The 24,678-nt window shown below is 40.0% G+C and overlaps 2 protein-coding genes across 3 annotated transcripts in view; one reads left to right on the top strand and one right to left on the bottom strand.

Annotated features, from left to right (window-relative positions):
• The window catches only part of eif2ak4 (eukaryotic translation initiation factor 2 alpha kinase 4), a 48,439-nt gene extending 33,954 nt beyond the window's left edge, over window positions 1–14,485 (top strand). The window contains exons 32-39 of the mRNA XM_017703299.2: window positions 2,215–2,301; window positions 3,290–3,399; window positions 3,518–3,576; window positions 5,331–5,434; window positions 7,886–7,954; window positions 9,706–9,750; window positions 11,685–11,800; window positions 13,351–14,485. Of these exons, the coding sequence (XP_017558788.1) occupies window positions 2,215–2,301; window positions 3,290–3,399; window positions 3,518–3,576; window positions 5,331–5,434; window positions 7,886–7,954; window positions 9,706–9,750; window positions 11,685–11,800; window positions 13,351–13,408 (648 nt within the window). The 3' untranslated portion in view covers window positions 13,409–14,485. The remainder of the gene's footprint in view (window positions 1–2,214; window positions 2,302–3,289; window positions 3,400–3,517; window positions 3,577–5,330; window positions 5,435–7,885; window positions 7,955–9,705; window positions 9,751–11,684; window positions 11,801–13,350) is intronic.
• The window catches only part of LOC108430670 (cysteine-rich motor neuron 1 protein-like), a 65,451-nt gene continuing 54,831 nt past the window's right edge, over window positions 14,059–24,678 (bottom strand). For both annotated transcript variants that reach the window (XM_017703300.2, XM_037541824.1), the window contains 6 exons: window positions 23,368–23,586; window positions 21,493–21,708; window positions 19,660–19,881; window positions 18,229–18,366; window positions 17,587–17,765; window positions 14,059–16,365 (listed from right to left, as the gene is read on the bottom strand). In XM_017703300.2, the coding sequence (XP_017558789.1) occupies window positions 16,174–16,365; window positions 17,587–17,765; window positions 18,229–18,366; window positions 19,660–19,881; window positions 21,493–21,708; window positions 23,368–23,586 (1,166 nt within the window). In that variant the 3' untranslated portion in view covers window positions 14,059–16,173. The remainder of the gene's footprint in view (window positions 16,366–17,586; window positions 17,766–18,228; window positions 18,367–19,659; window positions 19,882–21,492; window positions 21,709–23,367; window positions 23,587–24,678) is intronic.

Below are 24,678 nucleotides of genomic sequence, written 5' to 3'. Positions count from 1 at the left end.
TATATATATATATATATATATATATATATATACACACACACACACACACACACACACACACACACACACACACACACACACACACACACACACACACACACACAGTATCTCACAAAAGTGAGTACACCCCTCACATTTCGGCAGATATTTAATTATATCTTTTATCTTTTCATGGGACAAGACTATATAAATGAACCTTGGATATAACTTAGTGTACAGCTTGTATAGCAGTATAGATTTACTGTCCTATTAAAAATAGCTCAACACACAGCCATTAATGTCTAAATAGCTGGTAACACAAGTAAGTACACCTCACAGTGAACATGTCCAAATTGTGTTGTTGTCCCTCTCTGGTGTCATGTAACACTAAAGAGTCACAAGGTTCCAGGTGTGAATATGGAGCAGGGCTGTGAAATTTGGTGTTTTGTGTACTATTTGCTCGTACTGACTACTGGATATTCAACATGGCACCACATGGCAAAAACTCTCTGAGGATGTGAGAAATAGAATTGTTCTCCACAGAGATGGCTTAGGCTATGAGAAGTTTGCTAACACCCTGAAACTGAGCTATAGCATGGTGGCCAAGGTCATACAGCGGTTTTCCAGGACAGGTTCCGCTCGGAACAGGCCTCGCCAGGGTCGACCAGAGAAGTTGAGTCCACGTGTTCAGCGTCATATCCAGAGGTTGGCTCCAAAAAATAGACGCATGAGTTTGAAGAAGAGGGAGGTCAGCCTGTTGGTCCTCAGACCATACGCTGCACAATGCATCAGCATGGTCTGCATGGCTGTCATCCCAGAAGGAAGCGTCTTCTGAAGCTGACACGCAAGAAAGCCTAGAAACAGTTCGCTGAAGATAAGCAGTCCAAGAACATGGATTACTGGAACCATGTCCTGTGGTGTGACGAGGCAAAATGTCTTACCAAGACATCACCATTTCAATTGCTTGACCCCAGGATTAAGAAATTCAGTGGTAGTGAACTGAGGGCCAAAGGTCAACACAGTTTGCTGATTACGCTTCTCCAGCACATCAACTAAACCTAAACATTCAACCTATGATGAGTTGAATGTGGTGTATTTAAGGAGAAAAAAAAATACAGCCCTTCAGTGCCTGGAGTTCCCCACCCTTGATGTTATTGATTCCATTTATCACAGTGTTGGAAAATCTCCAGACAGTTTGCTCTTATAGTAGGCTTATTCGACTCCTCACTAAGCAGATGAATTTTGTTGCTTGGCTTGGTACAGTGCATACGCATCATGATGACATGCTGATTAATCATGATGTAGTAAGATCTCTTGGGTTGCTGGCTCACGAGGGGTATTGTCAGTAAAACTGTCCAGCTGGTACATAACAGTGCTGCTGGAGTTTTTCAACACTGTGTCCACTCACAGTCTACTTTCCCTACACTCATACCTTGTTGGTCCACCTTGTAGATGTAAAGTTAGACCATAGCTCATTTGTTGCTGCACAGTTTGTGTTTGTCATCCTCTAGTTCTTTATCAGTGGTCACAGGATGCTGCCCACAGGACACACACGCATTAACACGCCACCATCACATTGGTGTAAATGCAGCGCTGAGACTGATCCACTGCTCAAATGATACCTGCTGTGTCCTGACCATTGAACAGGGTGAAAGGGGGTTTAGCTCAATATGCAGAGAAACAGATGGACTACAAAGTGCATGTATAAAGAAGTGGAGCTGATGAAATCAACAATGAGTGTGTATACAAGGAGGTGCACTTAATGAATGGCCAATTGGTGTGTAGTTCCTTTTGAAAAATGAAACATTTCATAATATTTGCTTGCATTGCAAACACAAATTAAGGGTTGCATCAACCACCTGAATATTCAACAGATGGGATGATGTGATGATGTTGTGGGTGTGTGAGGGAATTTGTTGCATGTACACGCTTTTGCTTGTTTTGAATAGCTGAACATAAATGGGCCTCATTCTCCTCTATCTTCCTAATTTCCCTCTTAAATGTGTTCTTGAGAAAGGTCATAAGAAAAAGTCTGCATCAGATTTATGATGGATTCTTAAACAGAATTTTTCACTCCTTTGTGCTCTTGTGTGTGTACCAAAGAACCAATTTCAAGTAGGAAAACATTAGTGACTCTCTGAATTTTAGTGAAATCTGCATAAGTGGGTTTAAAGAAAAAATCTCTTCTTAAGAATGGTTTGTGAATGAGACATAATTTTCTTGTGTATGTTTCAGTCGCAGGAGACTCTTATGGAACAGTGCAGACTCGATGGCATTACCTTCATGGTTCTTGTCTCTGACAAAGAAGGCAGCTATTTTAAGGTAAGCTGTAAGAACGCACAACTAGCTTCTTTGCACTGGTACAAAACAAAGTACTTTTACCTTCTATTCGTCACACTACAGCCCATCAGCCATTTTTATAAGCTCAGGAAAATAACTTGAGAACTGACAAGGTGTTATGATTGACAGAAAAAAATCATTATCAGAATCATCAGAATGTCTTAAACTCTTTGAAGACACAAGCTAGACTCAAAAACGTCAATCAAATTTAATCAAATATTGGCACTTAAAATGACCAAAATTAAGATATAGCCATTTCTTTTAGCTGTGTTTCAGTAAGGTTTAAAGTAGCTGAATGACTAAATCACTTATCTGACCCTGAGAATTTGCACACATCAGAGTTCCTGAGCTACGAGCTTCTTATTAAAATATTTCTCAGTACTTGTCTGTTAAGTAGACCTGTCCAGGTTGTATCCTGCCTTCTGCCCAATGACCGCTGGGATAGGCTCCAGCACCCCGCCGCGATCCTGAGGGAGAAGCGGTTTAGACAGTGTGTGTGTGTGTGTGTGTGTGTGTGTATCAAGTAATAATCAGAAGAATCATAAGTGTAACTGTGTCTACTCATTGTTTATAACTAAGAGAAAGCAAATTCTGCCAGGACAGCATTGCTAGTTATGTGTAGTGGCTAGATAACTTTTATGTAAGTCTTGCAGCTTGTGCTCTCACTCTCCCTCCCTCGACCTCACCTGAACTGTGTGTGTGTGTGTAGCAGTCAGGTTCAAAGTATGTTGTTTTCTTGAAAAAGATAAATAGAAATGCTCAACATTTTTTTTAAATGGCCAAAATAAACTTTGACCAGTGTACATAAACCTTGGTGCACCACCAGAGTATAACCTACATGTGAGAATTACATTTTTTTTTTTTAAATACATGAAAATGTTGATCAGTGTTACATCTTTTTTAGTTGACAAAACCACTGTGGTTCACCTGTAAATGAGTTTAAACATGTGCATTTCTTACTTTGCTCCAGGTGAAATCTTTTGAGAAGGACCGTCAGTCAGAAAAAAGGATCCCGGAGTCTGATCTAGTGGATCACATCATCCAGAAATGCCGGACCAAAATCTGTGAGGAGAGGAGCCGGTAAATAGCACTCCTCTGATTCTTTACACTTCTCTCAATTGCACCATTTTTCCCTGTGTCAGTAGTGCTGAAGGCAAAATTAACACAGTTAACTTTCTCTGTTGATTGTTCTTTCCAGAGAGACATCAGAGGGAGCTTCTCTCCAGAATCCTAAGGGATCATTGCTGGTAAATTCAGGTATCAGATTTCTTACTTGACCTTTTCTGTTGTTGGTAATCTTTAGTTCTGCTTGCATTCAGGAGAATCAGTTAAGATGCTGCTGTACACTTACATTGTCACATTTGTTGACACATTGGCTTCTTTGTAATTTTGAGTAATACAGGACTGGTCAGTTTACTATCTTTTTGATTTTCTGAGTGACAATAGGCACACCCTCTTCAGAGAACACACTTCTGCACATTGTGCAAAAAGCTCAGTTGCTGTTTACTTGCTGGATTTAACATATTGGGAAGAATCTAAAGTTATGGTATGTTGAATATTTCCAGAGTATTTTTTTCAATGTGTTAAGCTCAGCAAAAAAATAGACATTGTGCACTAAAATTTGCAGAAAATGTGAAATTTGTTTCCTATAACTTAAGTAATATCTATGGTTATAAGAACTTAATTTCTGAGTTATTGCTAGTTTCTATCCTACTGAATTCAACACGCTGCCATGGAAACCTGGTAAGCTTGCACTGGCTTCCATTAAAAAAAAATCCAGTAAAGAACAGAACAATGTGAACATGGTTAGGTTTCTGCTGTCAAATGTAATAAGACTTGATACCATTAGGCAAAGTTATTTATTTGTTTATATTTTTAATTTGTATATGTTTCCTCATGACAATTGAATGTGAATCAAGGTTCTTAACCTTGGACTTGGCTAAGAGGGTTTTTTTTTTTTTTTTTTTTTTTTTTTTTTTTTACATGTATGCCAATTTTGAATTTAATGCCCGCATTTTCAATTAAGTACATGGTTTAAATGATTTGCAGTTCATTGCATTATGTTTTTTTTCACATTTTGCACAGCATCCCTAAGGATTTGGTCTAGTAGTTTAAGCATATGCCATGTCTCATTCAGGTTTAAGTTTCTCTTGATGTGAGCTTAATCTTAACTATAAGTAATATTTAGCAATTGCCGTTTTTCTGATTTGGTCTCATTTGTCTTTTTTTGGGCTTTCTATGTGGCTCTTGGCTAACCCAACGCTTACACCTGACTACGGTTTAGTGTACATATTAAGTGTTAACTACTAAAATCTTAACATAAAAAAAGCTTGTGTGATGCAGCATGTTTTGATTTAGTAATGCATGAACCTGAACTTAGTAAACAATATAGCTACATTTCAGCTTTTGCAGCTGTCCCTGATGAGTGCTGACATCACAAGGGCATACAGTGTTTGGAGTTTAGCAGTACTTTGGTCAGTTGTTCCTTCAGTTTAGCACTTTTTACAATTCAGAATGCTAATGGATTGCAAACCAACAAAACATATTCATCTTTTAAAAGTAGGATTTATCTGGACTTTTGTGCTGTGTATATACTGTGTTTTTGGAGTTGCACCTCAATTGGCCCAGCAGATCTTCTACAAACAAAGCGTAATTTATGATCCTCTGTCGTGTGGTTTTGTTGCTGAAACATGATGATCTGTGTTTTCCTGCTGAGCCTCGTTCTCTCCAAATTATGTGACTCTTCTCACGTCTTCACATTTGCTGAGGGACTTATATAAATTAATTTTCTAAAAGCAGCAAGGCCACTTTAGACCTAAAGTGATCAGATTATTACATTGAATGTTACACTTTTACTGATACTTAGACTTTTCTCATATTCTAAACATGCTGTTTTGTTAGTTATGCAAAAAGCACAAAAAGAAAATTGGAGACATTCATTAGATACTTATACTTCTGAGTAGTTTGTCAGGCTTTTTTTTTCCTGATTTGTGTGCTTTGCTGTTTGGCAGGATCATCAGAGCAGCACGGGGGCAGCGCTGCCATGGGCATGAACGTGAACCTGGTTACGCCAGAGAAGGTTTCTGCCAGCACACGCCGTCGGTACGAGACACAGGTGTGTATTGGTGCCACTGTTGAAAAATGTAAGCAAACATGTTTACAATTAGGGATCTTCTGATAAAGATCCGATATTTGGTTTTCCTAAATAATTCAGCCACAGATTGGATCTTTTGCTGTGCTCTTCTGCCAATAGATACTAAATTAAAATCACTTAATTTTTAGTGTTTAGTTTTCTGGCCTGCTCTATAAAATGATTATTTTACAATCTATGTACTGATTATGATCAACTTTGATCAACTTAGTGACTTGACAACCAGTTTGTTTTGCAGCAAAATCATGTAATTTTTTCCTATGTGTGTCATTGTTATACACTCTGAGGCTCTTACACTGTGTGGAAAAAAAAAAAAAAGTGGTGTAAATACACTTTTATATTGCAGTAACAAGTCCAGTTGACTGTATTCTACTCTCTGTTAAGTGGTGCTTTTAAAGGAAAAAACACTCATCAGTAAAACAGAACTTTTGTATAATAGTTTTTAATTGATTGTTTTTCTCCAGTTTTTTCTGTACATGTTGCTTTTTGCATACCACTTGTGGGGGAAAAAAATGTGTGCCCACATTATATGTGCCACACATTAGATACACTATATTTCCAAAAGTATTCGCTCATCTGCCTTCACACATATGAAATTGAGTGAGATCCCATTCTTAATCCATAGGGTTATGATGTCAGCCCACCATTTGCAGCTATAACAGATTCAACAAAAGGCATTCCACAAGGTTTAGGAGTGTGTTTATGGGAATTTTTGACCGATCTTCCAGAAGTGCATTTGGTCAGACACTGATGTTGGACGAGAAGGCCTGGCTCACAGTCTCTAATTCATCCCAAATGTGTGCTGTCGGGTTGAGGTCAGAACTCTGTGCAGGCCAATCAAGTTCTTCCACACCAAACCCACTCATCCATGTCTTCTTGGACCTTGATTTGTGCACTGGTGTGCAGTCATGTTGGAACAGGAAGGGGCCTTCCCCAAACTGTTCCCACGTTGGGAGCATGAAATTGTCCAAAATCTCTTGGTCTGCTGAAGCATTAAGAGTTCCTTACATTGGAACTAAGGCATCCAGCCCAACTCATGAAAAACAACCCCACACCATAATCCCCCCTCCACCAAACTTTACACTTGGCACAATGCAGTGAGACAAGTACTGTTCTCCTGGCAGCTTTCATGAACCTCTCTAAGATGTTCTTCTGCTATTTCTAAGCTGTTCTTGTGCTAATTTGAAGGCGACATGAAATTTGGAGGTCTGTAGTGATTGACTGCAGAAAGTTGGCGACCTCATGCGCCTCAGCATCCGCTGACCCCACTCTGTCATTTTACGTGGCCGAACACATCATGGCTGAATTGCTGTCGTTCCCAATTGCTTCCACTTTGTTATAATACCACTGACAGTTGACTGTGGAATATTTAATATTTAGGAAATTTCACTACTGGACTTGTTGTATACGTGGTATGCTATCACGGTACCAAACATCACAAATGTTTGTAGAAGCAGTCTGCAGGCCTAGGTTCTTGGTTTTATACACCTGTGTCCATGTAAGTGATTGGAACATCTGAATTCCATGATTTGGATGGGTGAGTGAATACCTTTGGGAATATACTGTATGTCACCGTTTTCACTGAGTTGTTAAGAATCTCATATTTACTTGCTTAGAAAATTTGTGACCGGGGTTTGACATTGCCTATTGCCTGGTGGTCCATACATCAGTATGGCCACTAAAACTGGAAAGTCTGAGGCTCAAGTGGCATCTTGCCTGATGTATTTCCCCCTTTAAACAAACCACCAGACAAGTTGCATTTTCACATTCATAAATTAATAACAAAACTGATGAAAATTTGATAGTAAAAACTGAACACTGCCTAAGTATTTCTTTTTTTTGACTATTTTTTGTAACTGAAGCATATTTGCTAACACAAACATGTTTCTATTATTCTAGCCGAGCATTCTTACTGTTTGACATACTGTTATCAAAAAGTACAGACAAAATTCAACCTTCAAGGCTTCTTCTGCTCGTTTCGGCTACCTACTGTACTTTTGTCCATATTACTGTTCGTAATATTATGGCATGTCTACTGTGAAACATTAATGGTCAATTTAAGGATCAAAAAGGGGCAAAGATTTCTGGTTTTCTTCTGTGAGCTGACTTAGCAACATGGAGTTTACAAATTTCCCCTCAGCCTTCACACTAAACACAGCTTTCAAAGTATTTTCCCTCCAACCACATCAGGGTTAAACAGAACTAAAGAGTAATTTAGCATGGCAGCCTCTTGTGGCTTGGAGGTGGTTGAGGAACAGGGGCACCCATGACACTGTTCCTCTGCTGGCCTGGCTGGGATTAGAGTGAAACATCACAGATCTTATGCTAAACTGGATGAAACATCTTTTGTTTTCCTCTGACGTTCACTGTGATCATGGGAGTAATTGTTCCTTTCTGTCTCTCCTCCTCTTCCAGATCCAAACCAGATTGCAAAATCTTGGTAGCAATTTGCAGAACAAGAGTAATAACATAGAGGTGCTGGCTGTAAGTGGATGCTTCTTTTCCTTTCTCCTTCTCAACACCCTGTGGAAAGAAAAAGCAATGACTAAGACAAGACTTGCAACATTATTTTGGAAAGTATTACTTTTGGAGGTGTATCATAGTTTGGAAAGCACTGATGTGGTCTTTTCCCATCGTAATGTGGCTTTGACCCCTTAAACTTTAGGCTTATTCAGTAACTCCTATGAAGAATTTAGTAACTGTTCTGTAAGTAATGTGCAAGTTATGTACAGGGTGGGCCATTTATATGGATACACCCAAATAAAATGGGAATGGTTGGTGATATTAACTTCATGTTTGTGGCACATTAGTATGTGGGAGGTGGAAAACTTTTCAAGATGGGTGGTGACCATGGTGGCCATTTTGAAGTCGGCCATTTTGGATCCAACTTCAGTTTTTTTCAATGGGAAGAGGGTCGTGTGACGCATCAAACTTATTGAGAATTTCACAAGAAAAACAATGCTTGGTTTTGAGGTAACTTTATTCTTTCATGAGTTATTTACAAGTTTCTGACCACTTATAAAACGTGTTCAAAGTACTGCCCATTGTATTGGATTGTCAATGCAACCCTCTTCTCCCATTCTTCACACACTGATAGCAACACCGCAGAAGAAATGCTAGCACAGTCTTCCAGTATCAGTAGTTTCAGGTGCTGCTCATCTCGTATCTTCACAGCATAGACCATTGCCTTCAGATGACCCCAAAGATAAAAGTCTAAAGTGGTCAGATCGGGAGACCTTGGGGGCCATTCAACTGGCCCACGATGACCAATCCACTATGGAAGCTGGCACATTCCCTGAGTTTTTCCAGTAAGATGGTGCACCACCACATTATGGGTGTCAGGTCAGAGCATTCTTAGATGAACAGTTTCCTGGAATTGGTCGTTGTGTGCCACAAACAGTAAGTTAATATCACCAACCATTCCCATTTTATTTGGGTGTATCCATATAAATGGCCCACCCTGTAGAATAAGAGCGTAATGGCTTAGAAGGTTTTATTCGTGTGTGTGTGTGTGTGTGTGTGTGTGTGAGAGAGATATATACACACACACACACACACACACACACACACACACACACACACACACACACACACACACACACACACACACACACAGAGCGGCTGATTCTCAGTTGTTACAATAGCATTTAAAAGCTAGCTTTAGGCCAGAGTGCTTCTTGCAGTATTTCAAATGAATGGCTTGCTTTCATACACCAGATACTGATTCTGAAACCTGGATCAGTGGTGGCTTCACTTGATTGTATGGGCTTTGCTTCTCGTGGTCCTGGAATTGTTCATATAAATTCTTGTGAGACACCCTGGATAATCAAAATGACCAACTGTCATGAACAATGTAATGTGCACAAAATCTGATTTGGAAACTTACCCAATAACATGCACATAATACATCTGGAAGATTCTAGGATAACAGCATAATTATGAGTAATAATGAGCTATTTGGTTTGTCCAAGTAACACATGTGGAATGGGAGAAATGGATGTACTCATCAAGACTGGAGTCTCTCTGTAATCTTTTGTCTGCACTCAGTGGAAATTGGCTGGCCTTGTGTACTTGTCAGCCCAGCAGTGAGATACTAAGACACTCTTTGGAAGCTTTCTGTGGACGGACACAATGTGTTTATATGTTGGTGGTGTTGTGCGAGTTGTGTACACATTGCTTTTGAGATAAGAATCCATTGTGTCTGTGAAAGTAACCTTGTTTCCCTTCACTCCCAGGTTGACTTGCCCAAGGAAACCCTCATCAACTTCCTGTCCCTGGAGGTTTGTAGCCATTATGATGAAGTATTGCAAGTGAATAAATTGCATTCCATTGGAACAGACTGGGAAGGAGATGAGTCCTTTAGAGACGCACAAGCCGGAAAAAAACAAGGGGTGGGGGGGCGGGTCCTTGTCTGGTGCGCAAAGTATGGGACTCGGAGTTTCTTCCACTTTCTTATCGTGAGGGGGAACCCCTCTCCTTCCGTCATTTTTTCCATTTCCAGAAATGAATGAAGCACTTGAAGGAGAAGGAAGAAGACAGAGTTGGTCTGGCTTCCAGGGCAGGGTGGTGGAATAAAATCTCCCGGCCTTTGTTTGAATTAGAGAAAAACACTGTAATTATGCAGTGCAATGAAGTCTAAATCCAGATGAGAAATGTAACTGACGCAGACTGACGTACCACACCAGATGAATGAATGGACAGCTTGTCCACAAATACACATCATAGTAGGGCCTCGGAAAGTGTGAAAAGAAACATGTTCTCTGTGGCTTTAAGGCCAAAAATCAATACACAGAGCTTGAACCTGCACTTCAGGCCTAAATGTGACTGTGTGTTAAGACATCAGGAACAAGTGAGGTTTCTTGTATATTTTTGTTACAGCAAGGCAGATCCACCACCTACCTTGGACTACTTGGACTACCTACCCATAGACTCCTAGTTATTCCTAATACCAATATTACTGCTATTAATATTAGTAATATAATCACTTGTAGGTAGTCTGATCAGAGGAGGATGGGTCCCCCCGGTGAGCCTGGTTCCTCCCAAGGTTTCTTCCTCAGTTCTGAGGGAGTTTTTCCTTGCCACTGTTGCCCCTGGCTTGCCCACCAGGGGGTTTCTGTACATTCTTACAGTCCTGTTGAAACTTTGTCTTTTCTGAAATTTTGTAAAGCTGCTTTGTGACAACATCCGTTGTAAAAAGCGCTATACAGATAAATTTGATTTGATTTGATTTGATCCAACAATGTTAAACTGTTCACAGAAAAGCAGTACTTGAGACATTACTGTGCCTCATCTGTTTTTTTTTTTTTATTAACCTTTAAAGTATCATGCACAGGTATAGTAGTGTGCAAATGTCAGAGACCACCCATGATTTATTTTGTTTGTAGTCGAAACAGTCATTAGGGATAAGTTAATTATTTTTTAGGAGATATTTCTGATTAGATGAAAAAGATGATCCATTTGCACAAGGAATGGGGAAAGTGAAAGGAAGAAAAGTGGGGGGAAAAACACATTTGATGACGATGAAGCCTTTATTTCTGTATCTAGAGTTCAGAAAATTGTTAAACAGAAAAATGGGGAATCCTAACAACCGTGCTAGACCTGGTAAACCAAAAATGATCACCGTCAGATAAATAATAATAATAAAAGCTTTCAACTTTGAGAGAGAGATGAAAATCAAGCTCCACTCTTGCATCGGATCTGAAAGTCCACAGGTGTTGTCTGTCCTACTGTAAGAGGACAACTCAACATTGAGTATGAAAGGATTTGTAGCTGTCATTGGGCCATCACTGAAGAAAATAAGTTAAATGAAGAAGCTGCTGGTGTTCTCAGAACTATGGATGGACCACCCCAGAGTCCAGACCTCCACATCACTGAATATGTTTGGGATTACTTAGATTGTCTGAAGCAGAAAATGTAACCAACTTAGAAGACTGAAGAAAGGCAAAGGTGGTGACATTACATACTTCTGAGTTTTGTACAGTACTGTATATAGGGTGCTTATTGTGGACACTTGTTTTAGTGGGCTGAATAAGGGCCACTGCAGTCACAGCCTGTGGCAATATTGTATCTGTCTTAGCTTTTTTAATTCTTGCAGTGGTTTGCTCAAAGGAAACTATGGTAATAATATGATTCGTACATTTGTATATTTGGATTGAATCAGTTGTGTGACAGCCGGTTTAACAGGGGTTCATTTTTGCTTTCCTCACCCGTTCAGTTTGATGGAGAGGAACAGTTCAACATGAGTGTCAAAAACTTGCTGTCCCGCCTCCCCAAACAGCGCTACCTGAAGTCCATCTGTGAGGAGATAAACCGTTTTAAATTCATTAAAAGGTATTTTATTTATATGTATTTTTACATTTTTGTTTCACTGTATCTTTGGTTCCTATAATGCTGAAGTAGTGATTCCCAGTGCTGGTCATGCCTTGATTGTTTGTTTTAGTGTGTTCTTGCTCTAACTCGGTCACTTCACCTCAGGAGTGGCTTTTTCATTAGTGGATTTGTTGTATCAGTTGCGTTAGAGCTGGGAAAACACTCAAATATGCAGGAGAGATCTGAACTGGGAAATGCTGGTCGAGGTAGAGGTGCACAGATACCACTTATTCCCTTCCAATAAAGATACCTGTCCTTTAGTATCAGCTGATGCAGAGTACCGATACCGATGCTAACTCTATCCAGCCTAACTCGCCTATAAGACCTGATATTTATGCAGTTACATTTTTAAAATATTTTATTTGTAAATGTAAAATATTTGTTGTGCAAAACAGTTAAAAACAGAGCTGAAGAGTGTGCAGATAAACCTGTGGGGTTTAGACATCAGCACACAGCAGCTTCTCCGTCTCAAAAACGGAGCCAAATGTTGTTTCACATCCAAATTTTTGAAAGAAGCAGCTCAGCCGTTGAGGTTATCAGCTCTGTTAGCATGTTCTTAACAGCAAAAACTGCTGTTACATATTCTGCCATTAGCATTTTTACTGTTTTCTTAATTATCCCAGGTTGCTAAGTTCTGACACATGTACGCGTCAGAAATTGCTGCGTGGTGTCAGTCATATGTATCGTTATCCCCTTCACCAACACCGATACCGCATTTAAGTGCCAGTAACGGCATCAGTATCGGTGCAACGCTAGCTCTGGGCTTCACTGATTTTCCCTGAAGTGCACTCAGACCCTGCGTCAACCCTGTCTCAACTTCACAGACTTGAAACTTGATGCAAGCAATAGAAAAAATAAAACCAGCTTTGAAAGGCTGACTTCTCTCTTTCTGGGTGCTCACCCAGGTATCATAAGTCACGTCACACAAGATCTACTGAGACGCCAGCACGCTTTTAGTTGTCCTTTTGTTTGCTCATTGGGTAGGCTTGTTTTTGCGCACCCTTGTGGCATCAGATGTGAGGATTTATAGGGAATACTGACTGGCAAATTAACAAACTTCCCCCCCAACACACAGGATCAAATCGGTACTGTTTGTGAAGTCCTCTGCCAAATCTGCTCAAGTCTTTCTTTGTATGTCTGGGATTTCCAGTCCAAGCTCTATTGAATGCCCTAAATAGAAGGCCATCATAAGAGATTAAAGAATTTCAGCCTTCAAAAAAAGAATTGGAGAGTATTGTGGGAAGCGGTATAACTAAAGCTGCTTTTGGCACCTACAGCAGTGTTCATACATTAGCCAGAACAGTTGTTTCTAATTTCCTTTTGTTTGCTCGTGCAGTCCTAGCATTGTGAAGGCCGTGTTTACTTGCAAATTAGCTTCAGAAAGGAACAATGGAGACATTATGAGGCAGTTTTTTTTGTCAAATACAGACTTTGCAGATAAATGCAAGACTAAATGTGTTATTTCAAGTTATTTCAGCATGATTTTGAAAATATCCTTTTTTTTTTTGCAGGGTTGCAGTGGTGGTCTTGTACAGTTACAGAGATGACTACTACAAGATTCTTCTATGAACCTGGTGTCCTGCCCCCATTTCCCTTATTGAAAGCAGACTTCTTGAAGGTTTACGGCTTCTCAAAAGAATGCAATTCACATTTCTACACAGAAATGGTGCCAAAGGAACAAAAGGATCTTGGTGTGTTATCATAGGGTCCAGCACTTACCAACTTTGAAGCTCTGTAGTTTCTACATATGGACTCAGATTTGTCAATCTTTTATTTTCTTAAAACAGAATTTTTAAGGAGGATTCCAGAAGTGTTAACACATCACAATGTATTATAAGTGCTGAAAAAGACAAATTAAATTATGTATTTTCCCTTACCAAAAAAAAGCTGCCCTCTTTGTGTAACTAGGCAGAAGGTTGTGGAATGGAATGCTGTAAACATCTACACTTCATGCCTCTGTAAGCGGCATTAAATACTTTTAGCCTAATTCTAGTTCAGTCTGTTGGAGTTTCCGCCTTCTCTCTTGGAAACACTGTTAATGATGATTGCCCCATCATCCCGACATCTCCACTGACAGCTGTTAATTACTGCATTACTGAGTAAATAAGGCTGCAAATCAACGTGCCGAGATTAAACTTCAGGGGTTTCTGGCAGGAGTCGTAATTAAAAAAAATAACAGTTTGAGTACCATGTGAAAATGAGGTCATTCAAAACAGTGATCACACAACATTTTATTCAAAAAAGGTGTAAATGTTACATTAACACATCTAAGAAATATGTATTTACAGTTTGCAAAAAGTAAAATAAATAAGCTTGAAGAATAAAAAGCAGATAGAAATGGAAATGTACAGCAGCTTTGGCCACTAATGTTTATCAACATCCAAACAACACGCATCTCCGTTACTCAAACTATAGTTTAGTAGTAATAAATAAACTATGTGAAAAAATAAATAATGTACTCTTCATCTATGGTTCATCTACTTTTTTACATGTAGGAAATACAAACTGCAGTTGGCCTCCTCCGTTGGTTAAGTCAACAGCTGTGGTTCAAAATTGCCTAAAACTGCTTGCTGCTTTGTGTCTGTCCTCACTCCCTTAATTACAACAATGACGCAAATAAAAATGTCTCCAACATTTTCCTATTAATAATGTGCAACACTCTGGGGCTTTGTTTTTTTCCTTCCATTGTTACTTGAAAGAGACCCACACAGAAATACTGTTTACTAAAGCTGTTTGGATATACTGAGGCCTCCAAAGTATCTGGGCACTTGAACCATTGATCAACTTTAATGAAGTTCTTTAGGAAACTTCATGTTTAACAAAGCAGTGTTTGTTTCAGAGAAACACACTATTAGCACATCAAACTGAATGTAGACGGTGTTTCTTCGCAAGTCTGAAAGAAATTGCTCAAACTGAAGTGGATCTTACAGCAGGATATTGATCTGAAACACACCAGCTGCCTTTTGAAAGGTCTTGGAATGGTCCATTTAAAATAAGTGCCTCTTGTTATGAGTTTGTTTCTTGAAACAGTGAACTTAAAAATTAAAGATGGCACAAATGTGTAAATACTTTGCAGGCTCACTGTATGAATTCCCTGTTCATGTGTGAGTTTTTCCAGGAATATTTTACGGCTGTTTCAGTTAAGGTCCTATTTAAGATGCATTCGATCCTGCATCATTCTTGTGGATCATTAGTCTGTGGAGCTTAAGTGATCAGGGTCAAATTGGATGAGGCCAGTAATTTCAGCAGGTATAAAAACTAGCTGTAATTTAAACATTATCACCTGGTAAACTGAAAGCATCTATTCAGTTGTTTTGCTTACATGAAGTATTGAAATGGCTTTGGCCTTAGCACGCAGTGCTGAGACATTGATTTCTGAAGCTTGTCATTGTCTATGTACTAGTTGGACTGGGCATGTGTTTTTCTTACTTCCGTACTGGAGGCAGATGCATTCAGTACTCATGTCTTCCCATTAGATGAATTATAAAGCTTTTGGTTTACTAGGCTTGGTTTACTATTATGCTAATTTGTCCTGAACTGTAGACTTTTAGTCTTGAGTTCTAAATTGCTTGATCTTACCACTTGAGAGGAAGCCATGACAGAAAGCACAGAATGACTAAGACTACAGGTAATACACTTGGAAACAGAAATTTATCAAATGCAAACCGGAGATTAGGAGTCATTTTCTTTCCTCTTGCAGACTCCACTGTTTGTCCAAGTTCAGTATATAGTTCAGTCGTAGCAGAGTCTGATTATTTTTTTCCGGTGCCAGAGTCCAAGAAAAAAATCAGCCATGTAGCTGCCCTCTAATCATGTCACTGCTGTGAATGGACAGCCAGCCAATTTGCAGCAAACAAACTGCCTGAGCAAACTTTAAAAACCAAAAAACTCTTGGGAGCAGCTCTCCTGACCTAAAGCATTTGTGATGGTATATCTTTAAATGTAAAGAGGCAGTTATCTGTGATTCAATCATAGTCATAAGTTCCTAAGCTTTATGCCATCTATCCAGCATGGACTGATATGGCGTGGAAGGATCGTCCATGTCCATGAAGGTACGGTTCCCCTCTTCATTGCTCCTGAGACAGCAATGTAGAGTCTTTAAAGCTCCCAACATGATGTAAAATGCAAAAAAACAAAACAATCGATGTAATAAATTGAGATCACAAGTTTCACAATACGTCTTTCCTCCATGGGAGACCAAAGAGCTTTGTGTGAATCGACAGCCGGCAGAAGAATCCTCAGCATGTGGTGAGAGTTTCTCTCATGAATGTATGTGAAATGGAGGGGAGATGAAAGGAAACATCCTGTAGTCCTGCCAGTTGACCTCAGAGATATTAGTGCTGGACCCTCGCGTGTCCGTTGCTGAGCTTGGCCCGCGGGATGCTGATACGCTCCCCGCAGGGCGAGCTCACGTCTGGGGAGAAGGTCATGCCACAGTCGTTCTTCACGCTCTGGAACTTGTGCTCCTTGGATGGCTCCATGTACACAACGGAGTTCTTGTTCACGTGCTTCTTCAGGATCACGGTCTAGGGAGGGGAAATGGGAAAGATTCCAAAAGGCTTCATTAAAGGAACACTGCTCGCTTTCAGGCGGGGAGGAAAGCCCTGCCAGCTTTTCGACTCAACAGCACGTCTTACTAGCTGTGTTTCGCTGTAACAGGATCTCATAAAAATATGAGATTAATTACATTTCCCAAGACACCCTAATTTCATTTCGTGGGAGAGTTGAGAAAAAACGCCTATGAAAATCTTGTTGCGGTATTGTCTTCTCATAAGTCGCTGCCTGCATAGTTAGTGGAGGAAAAATATATAAATCTCAATTAACTTCATGAAAGGCATGTATTCATAAATGATGAGTACTACGGGTCATTAATCAGCCATTAGAAAAGTCCATAGAAGCTCAATTAACTTAATCTAATATTTTTACTTTGCTTGTGGTACTGGCAAGATATATTGGTCATCATGAAGATCTTTAAGCAAGTTTTACACATACAACCTCTGCATGAGATGAGCAATGGGAATTGGAAAAGTCTTTTTGTTTGAGATTTTTTTCTGCAAATCCCAAGCAGCAAAATACAGTGAAATAAACTATAAAAATGATAACACAAAAACTGAATACAAACATCAAAACATGAATTCTACAATTCTTGGCCTTCATCAAACAAAATGCTAGATAACCAAATTTTGCTACATACTAATTTTTTGTTCATCTGCAGACATGAAATAATTGTCCAGTCACAAGACTGGTGAGGCTGAACAAGTGCAACATGTTTTTTTTTAAAGTAACTGAAGCTTAAGTATCGACTGACTATATTGTGAATCAATGATAGATGTCATCTAACGTGATTGCCAACCAAGGCAAAGAAAAGTGCCATCCCAGGCTTTAAGATTTAATAAAGGAATTATTTATCTCCTAATTCCCAAATTCTTTTAGGATGTTGTTTTTGAAATGTCCATGTCAGTCCTAATATGTTGTCTGGCTTGCTTGTTAAACAGCTGTGCTGCAGCCTTCCATGGTAAAGCTTGTTGTTTTATTATTTTAACAAGAAGCAATTTATAGGCTGCCAACCCTCCATGATACTACTGTCAGTGACGGCTACAGGGCGCAATCAGATGATAGAAAGTGGCTTGCAGTTTTAAAAATGTACTGTACCATCATAGCCCACTGGATCTGTAGCAGTCGCGCTGTCGCATCGCTCATGTCATACAGAGGTAGTACGTGGGAAACAGGCCTTAGAGAGGGCTCACCTTTTTAGGAGCACTGTAGCAGGACATCTGAACCCACTTCTTCTTCTTGTTGATGAGAATGGCCACAATGAGGAAGATGACTATAGCCAAGAGGAGGCCAGCAAGAATCCAGGCTGCTGATTGGTAGATGAGGGACATTTCTGTCTGGCTTGGAACATCCTCGCTCAGATCCTGATCATCTAAGACAGAGTTTTGCATCAAATGTTAGATTACTTCAAACACACACAAATATTCTGAAACTGATACATTTCCTAATCAATTCAAATGAAAACAGCTTCTCCCATCACTGTGGATGTGTTTCCCTTGGCTGTGGCGCCATGTCTGTTTTTTCTGTACTAGTGTGGTGGATCTGCAATTTGTTACGAGCCAATCTTGATTTCATTTTCAACATTTTTGAAATCCACAAAGCCTTGCCTTTTCACTCGGCATTGTGGAAGTTTACATTCAGTTCATCTGTCAAGCTGTGCCACTGGCTCGTAGTGTCTGTCAACAGTCATCAACTTTTTGGGATGCACTGATGGCAGTAAAGGCATGACTAACGCTGTAACAAATCCTTCTTCGTGATCGGAATGTAATTCTGGATGGGGCTACTCAGTTGGCATGATTATGGGTTTTGATGTGGTGCTTTTGGTTGGACTCTACCTGTGATTGCAACAACAGGAGGCACTGTATGCATGGTGATCCAAACAGTTTCACTTTCAGCAGGGGTAGCAGTGATATTGGCCTTGGGTTTGGCTGTTGTGGTCGACATCATTATCGGCACTGAGGTTGTCGTGACCTCTGTGGAATGGAGAAACGAAAAACAGACATTTTTAATTACAAACAAGAATGTCACAGTCACAGTCGCCGGGCTTATCACAAGATGTTATTCAGAGCGTTGCAGTTAATCAGAGCATTGCAGATTGTTGGTATAAATGGTGGTGTGATTACTCCTTTGCTCTGTTCGAAACAAACATAAAGCAGAAGATTAAACAGCTACAAATCATAGCAAACGATGCCTGCAACTATTTCTTTCCTCAAGAGGAAAAGCTGAGTGAGTGATTTGCCTCTTGCACTCAGAGCACCACACCCCTTCAAATGCAGACAGGAAAGACGTGTGAATATGCGGATGCCGGGGGAATGTTTTAGTTGCTTGGACCCGGACTTGTGTCATGTGGAATGTCGCTGTGAAGGGAATTGTGTATGCCCATGTGCAGGGCTCCAGTTTGGGTTGTTGGGTTCAGACAAATATTTCAAGCTCTACTGGGAACCAAAGCTTTAACCCATCTCAGAACAAACAGCTGTGATGAGCTTGTCAAAGTGATCTAACCTCTGCTGAAACAATGTTCTCTTTTGACAGAGACACATGCAGTGGTTCTGAATTCCTGGCTCTGGAATAGCCCTATCACACGATTTAAACTTCAATACATAATTTTAGCCCGATTTGAACCCTTTGAATAAATTAAAATCTTTCTCTGCCCTGTCATTTAATGTGCATTCTCTCTCAACAAAAATAAGAAATTCTGTCAGACACTGACATTAAATTTGTGATGCTCGTTGTTTTAGAAAACGATTAGAATTGTAAATGTGTGGTGTACACCCCACTTTTAGCACTTTCCCTGAGCTAATGAACCTTTATCCCAGGAAGGACTTGTTACATAGGTGATGTGTTGGAGAAAGCACCAAAATATGCAGGAGAGTGGAACTCCAGGCTCACAACTGGGACCTCATGCCTTAATTGGACCTGAATTTAGGTTCAAACTCAAATACGGTTATTGGAATTTATTACAAAGGCCTAATTTTATTTATTAGATATAATCTATTAAAAGTGGGCAGCAGGATATGAGAACCTGAAAACGGGGAGAAAAAAAAAAAAAAACCTGGCCAGAGCCGGCACATACTTGGGGAAATTACATCCGGACTCAAAGTGAGCAGTCAGTTTTTGTTGGATTCACACAAATATTTCAAGCTCAACTGGGAACCAGTGCTTTAACCCATCTCAGAACAAGTAGAAGTGATGAGCTTGAGAAAATAGAAGGTACTTAAAGGCCTCAATAATTTACTACCCCAGGGCCCAGACCAAAAGTGGCTTACCCAGGCAGTGTGGACAGCACTGGCCCTTGCGCAGAACTGGAACTCTGCAGTTGGCAGCTGGGCATCGCTGGGAGAAGCACTGAACTGTCCCGTTGTTGCAGATACAGCTGGTACAAGCATTAGGCTTCCAAGAATCACCAGCCAGTAGGACGTCTCCATCACTGGAGATACAGTACTCTTGCTGGCTGCTGTCAACAGGAAGCAGGGAACTGAGTGTGTCCTCTGAGAAACAGAAATGTGCAACATGGACAGTGTTACCACAACTCTTGCATGCATGTTTTTAGGTACATGCTAAAACCACACTCCTCAGAACAAGCTTTGGGTGTGCAGAAGATATCTGTTCAGTAATGAGCTGCTTAAGTTGTACTGATGTGTAAGCACAGAAATTCCACAGTTATCACTTCTAGTTCAGTTGCTGGCCTGCAACCAAAGCACCACACGCCCTGACTACACTTTCTGCGCAGATACCCCTAACTGTCATTTAAATTTGAGTCGTTCCCACGTTTCCTGCCACAGAGGCCCCTCCATTCATCAAAGCGCTGAATTTGACAGTCTACATTTAGCTGCAAGATGGGCCGATAAGCCTGACGGGCAGTTCGCGGGGAGGGCCAGGAGTTTCTCAGGCAGTCATGCGAGTCTGATTTAAGGTTGGAGTTAGAGGGGTAGCAGACGTGGTTCTGTTGTTTACTACATCGAGGGTGTTTGAGGCATGCATGACCGGCTGTCTAAAGGAGAGCACAAAGGAGTTTTAGAAAAGAAAAAGAAGAAGAAGAAGAAAAAAAAAACATGTGTTTCTTGCCCCTGGGTGGGCATGTAAAGACATCCAGTTTGGGCCGGTTGGTTTATTGGTCTGGGGCAGACAGTAAAGTGCCCCCACAGAAAGCTTTCACCTCTTGCCCAACCAACTGCATACCTGCAGAAGCATGCTAAAAAAATCATACATTTGAGCAGTATCATCAATCAGATGCTCCACAAATGTGGAGAAAAAACGAAAAACTGCTGTTTACAATGTTCAGTGTTCTCTGAATAGTATACTTGCATATAAAGGACTTTCCTCCTTAAACAAAATTTAGGTGACTGCCTACAACCGAACTGTTTGCACAGGCCATATTTTATTTCTTTTAAAATGTTAAATTCAGCAAATGAACGGTAACTGTGCATTAAAATGTGCAGAAGTGTGTTCTCTGTAGAGGATGTGTTAACTTATTTTCACCTGGAGTGCTTAAACCTTTGCGTACAACTGTACTGGCAGTGTGCAAACTACAGACCAAATTTTTTATTTTGTCAATTTTTACAGATGGATATATATGACCTACTGTTTGAGGTTACTTAACAACTTGATCCAGTTTGATGAAACTGTGTGATGATTTAGACATGCAGTTTACACAATACAGATTATTGGAGTATGTGCTTCCATCACATGTTAACAGAAGTATAACAATCCACCATGAGATTGTAATATCGCAATACAAACCTGTGCAGATAAGACATAATTGTGCTATCGGATGCAATGTTCAAACACCAAATTCTGAAAACGATCACCACCAACCAACACCTCACTCCAGCTATCCTCCTGCCTGCCAGCTCGAATGTCTTTAAATTATGCAATAACTTAGTCATATTTTTTCTTCATTCAAATTTGGTTCAAAATATTATGAGAATACCAAATTGTGAATCTAATTAAAGGCTGAATGTATCGTTATACCCCTTCTTGTTTGCTACCTTAGCCTTGTAGCTCCAGTGCAAAACTAAAGCAGCAAACATGTCTGGGCTGAAAGCCAAAACAGAATTGAACGTTCCTTGTCCCAAGTAGTTACTTGAACTGAAAGATACCTGGGCAGATGTAACAGCAGGTGTCCTTGCTCCTGATTGGTGTCTGACAGAGGGTAGGTGGACACGCTTCTGTGTCGCACAGCACCCGACCCTGCCTGCAGGTACAGTGAGTGCATCTGTCCAGATTCCACGTTTCACCCTCAATGTAAAGATCTCCTCCAGGTGCACGACACACCACCATGTCCATTCCATCTGGCTGGCCACTGCCTGACTCATCTGTATCAAACCAAGAGGATTCAAGCTACGTTAAAGAAATATTACACCAATGAACACTTAAATGAACTCATTTGTATCCATTGCTGGCTGCAGTGAGATTTCTGTTGCACCTTTGGACATTTACCGTCAAATGGGTACAGCCCCCATATCGCTAAAGCCTATTCTTGGTCAGCTGTCTACAAAAGTGATATCAGAAAATAACCATGTAATGTATTACTTGTATTATAACAAGTTTGGTTTAGGTGAAAGCACATTACATATGCTTTTGTTTGGTGGGGTTTATTTTGTTCAGTCGGCTGACCATTTGATGTGAACAGTGGTTGGTTTAGTGGGTCTCTGGGAGCAGCCTGTTTGTTTAGTGACTAATGGTTTTATTTTTACCCACCCTATAAGTGGAAGATACTGTAGAATGAGGTATAACATGCAAAAAAGTGTGCTAAAAGTGTGTCCAACATGCACTATTGAGGTGCTCTATTGACCCAAGCCAAGCCTTGAAAACTACTCTCCTTTGTTTGGATTGTGGGAAACAAAAACTATTTTTCTTATGGGTTTCACAGTAATGAGAGATCCATTAGCAACAGCGGAACGGGGAAGGAGTTGATTTGAAGTGTTTTTGAGGTTTGAATTGTACAATACTGAGTATGTTAATCTAAATAAAAGTTTGTTTTGTATTATTTCATTCAAATTGTTTGAGTGAATAAATCCCATTAAACTGGTTGTTGTAAACTGGTTGTTGGAGAAACCAGCTTTTACAGTGAATGTTTTATTTTTGGCAAAAAGCTATGCAATTTCGTATTTCTGTACAAGCTACTTCAACCCTGGGAGGATGGTTGGATCAAGCTTACCAGAATGGAGTGTAGCACCTCATGCTGGTTCCAAGAGAACACATGACTGGCCTGAATATGTCTTGCTAAATATTTCCAATCATGCATATTATAGAGCTGATTGGTGATTACACTGCAAGTGGTTTGTATTTTGTCACTGTGAACATGTTACAGCAATGAAATCTGAAATGGATTTAAGAATAAGAGTAAGTCTGGACACCCAAATCAAAGCTAAAACAGGGATTTCTAGTTATCCTACACATAAGCCACAGTTCTTTCATGCCCCATCTATAAGCCTCCAAGCATCAGTATCTGGCCTAAATGCCACACTCCAGCCTGATGGTACTGGGCACAAAAAAAAAAAGTTCAGCCAGAGAAGAAATGCCCCATGCATGACCCCAGTGACAGTAGACCATTTTACCAATTTCAGTGTGTCAATCTGGACTGTGTTTTCCATCACTATACAAAGGTGCATGATGCTTCCTTTCTTGTTGGATGTGAGCATGTGAGCTCATTCAGAACAGACTTCAAATTGGTAAGTGTTTTGTTCAGTTACAGCAACAATAAACCACAACTCATGTGACTGATTCCTATTCACGTGTTTTCTTGTTCGAAATGGTAATTTGTGGATAACAGAGTAAAATTTGAATCTCTGAATGTTTGGCCTTGTTACATCACATTCCTTAAGTAATATATCCAACAACAGCAGTTATTGCATGATTAGTTAAGAGTAGATGAAATGACTGAAAAGGCAACTTTTCTGCATCACCCTTAAAGTGTTAAGGTATTCTGAATGTAATGTTAAGTGTAATTTTTAGGGCTAGTTTGTACGTACCATCACAGGTAGGACAGCACTGGTGTGGCCTGAGCACAGGCTGTCTGCAGGTGGGCACAGGGCAAGATATGAGAACACACATCTCACGGCCAGCGTGGCAGTAGCAGTCTCTACAACCATCGTGCCAACCCTCGCCTTCCTCAAAGCGCAGGCCATTTGCGGTCAAGCAGTAGCTTGGCAGTGGAGGAGGAATGGTAGTGCTAACAGCATGCTCACTCTCTGAAAAAAATAAACACACATATACATACTCCTAAGGCTTCTCAATGTTCTGAAATGTATGGAACTGCCTACTGTGTGTGACTGAAATGTGATTTTTTTTTTCTGGCAAGAGCCGAGGTGCTTCTAAGACAGGAAATGTAATCTCCAAGCTATTGAATTTTACAGCGAATATAACCTCATTTTACATGCTCAAGTTTAACAGTTCATTATCCTGCACATAAAGTTAACTAAATAATTTCCCTTTAATGTCTGGCCCAAAATATCACCTATATTTTTTAACCATAGTGGGCATGGGAAAGTATTCTTACTAAATGTGGTAGCGTCTTAATACAACTGTGACTGGAAGAGCACATTTGACAGAAATTATTTGTACGTCTGTGTCACGTAAACCAGCCCTGACATGTATTTGTTTCCTTTCTGAAAACAGGCCTTCTTTCATTTACAGGGAACAAAAACTTCTTTTCACATTTGATGTCACCTGATGCAGCTGTTTCAGAATAGCTTCACCTTGCTTGTGTCCACAAGGACCGAAAATATCCTAGCCTAAAGAATTCATAGGATTCATGAGAAGAAATAACAAACTCAAGCTGAATTAATTATACGCTAAACCTTCATGAACTTGGCTGTTTTATTTATTTTTAATAAACCTGACAAACAAAAAGTTGCTTTTATAGCACTAGAGCAAAATGGCCAGTCATCACCTCAAAACTGACCTCCCTCTGCCACAGAAAAGCTGGGTGGACATGAGTTATTTCATGTTGTGTCTACAGCATTTGCTGAACCAAAAATAAAGAACCTCAAACATAACAAGATACAGTATTTAAAGATGAAACATTAAAATAAAAGTTTCTTATCTCTTTATAACTGTTGCTGTAGTGCAAAGCAATTACACTTCACATGACCTGTTTTGGCAGCAGAAACTATTGCTGCAGACCAGATGGGGCTACATTATGGCCATGGATTAGAGCTGACAGAGACAATTAAGTATGCTATGAATTCACTTATCAAGAAAAAAAGTCTAATTTCTTTCAGAAGCTGATGAAAAAATAAAAACTGATAAAAATGACAAGAACTGGCTTGGTCAGCAATTGG

Source organism: Pygocentrus nattereri, chromosome 10 (assembly GCF_015220715.1).
Source record: "Pygocentrus nattereri isolate fPygNat1 chromosome 10, fPygNat1.pri, whole genome shotgun sequence".
Lineage (NCBI taxonomy): Eukaryota > Metazoa > Chordata > Actinopteri > Characiformes > Serrasalmidae > Pygocentrus > Pygocentrus nattereri.
Note: the sequence above shows the minus strand (reverse complement) of the source record. Positions and strands in the feature narration are given on the sequence as shown.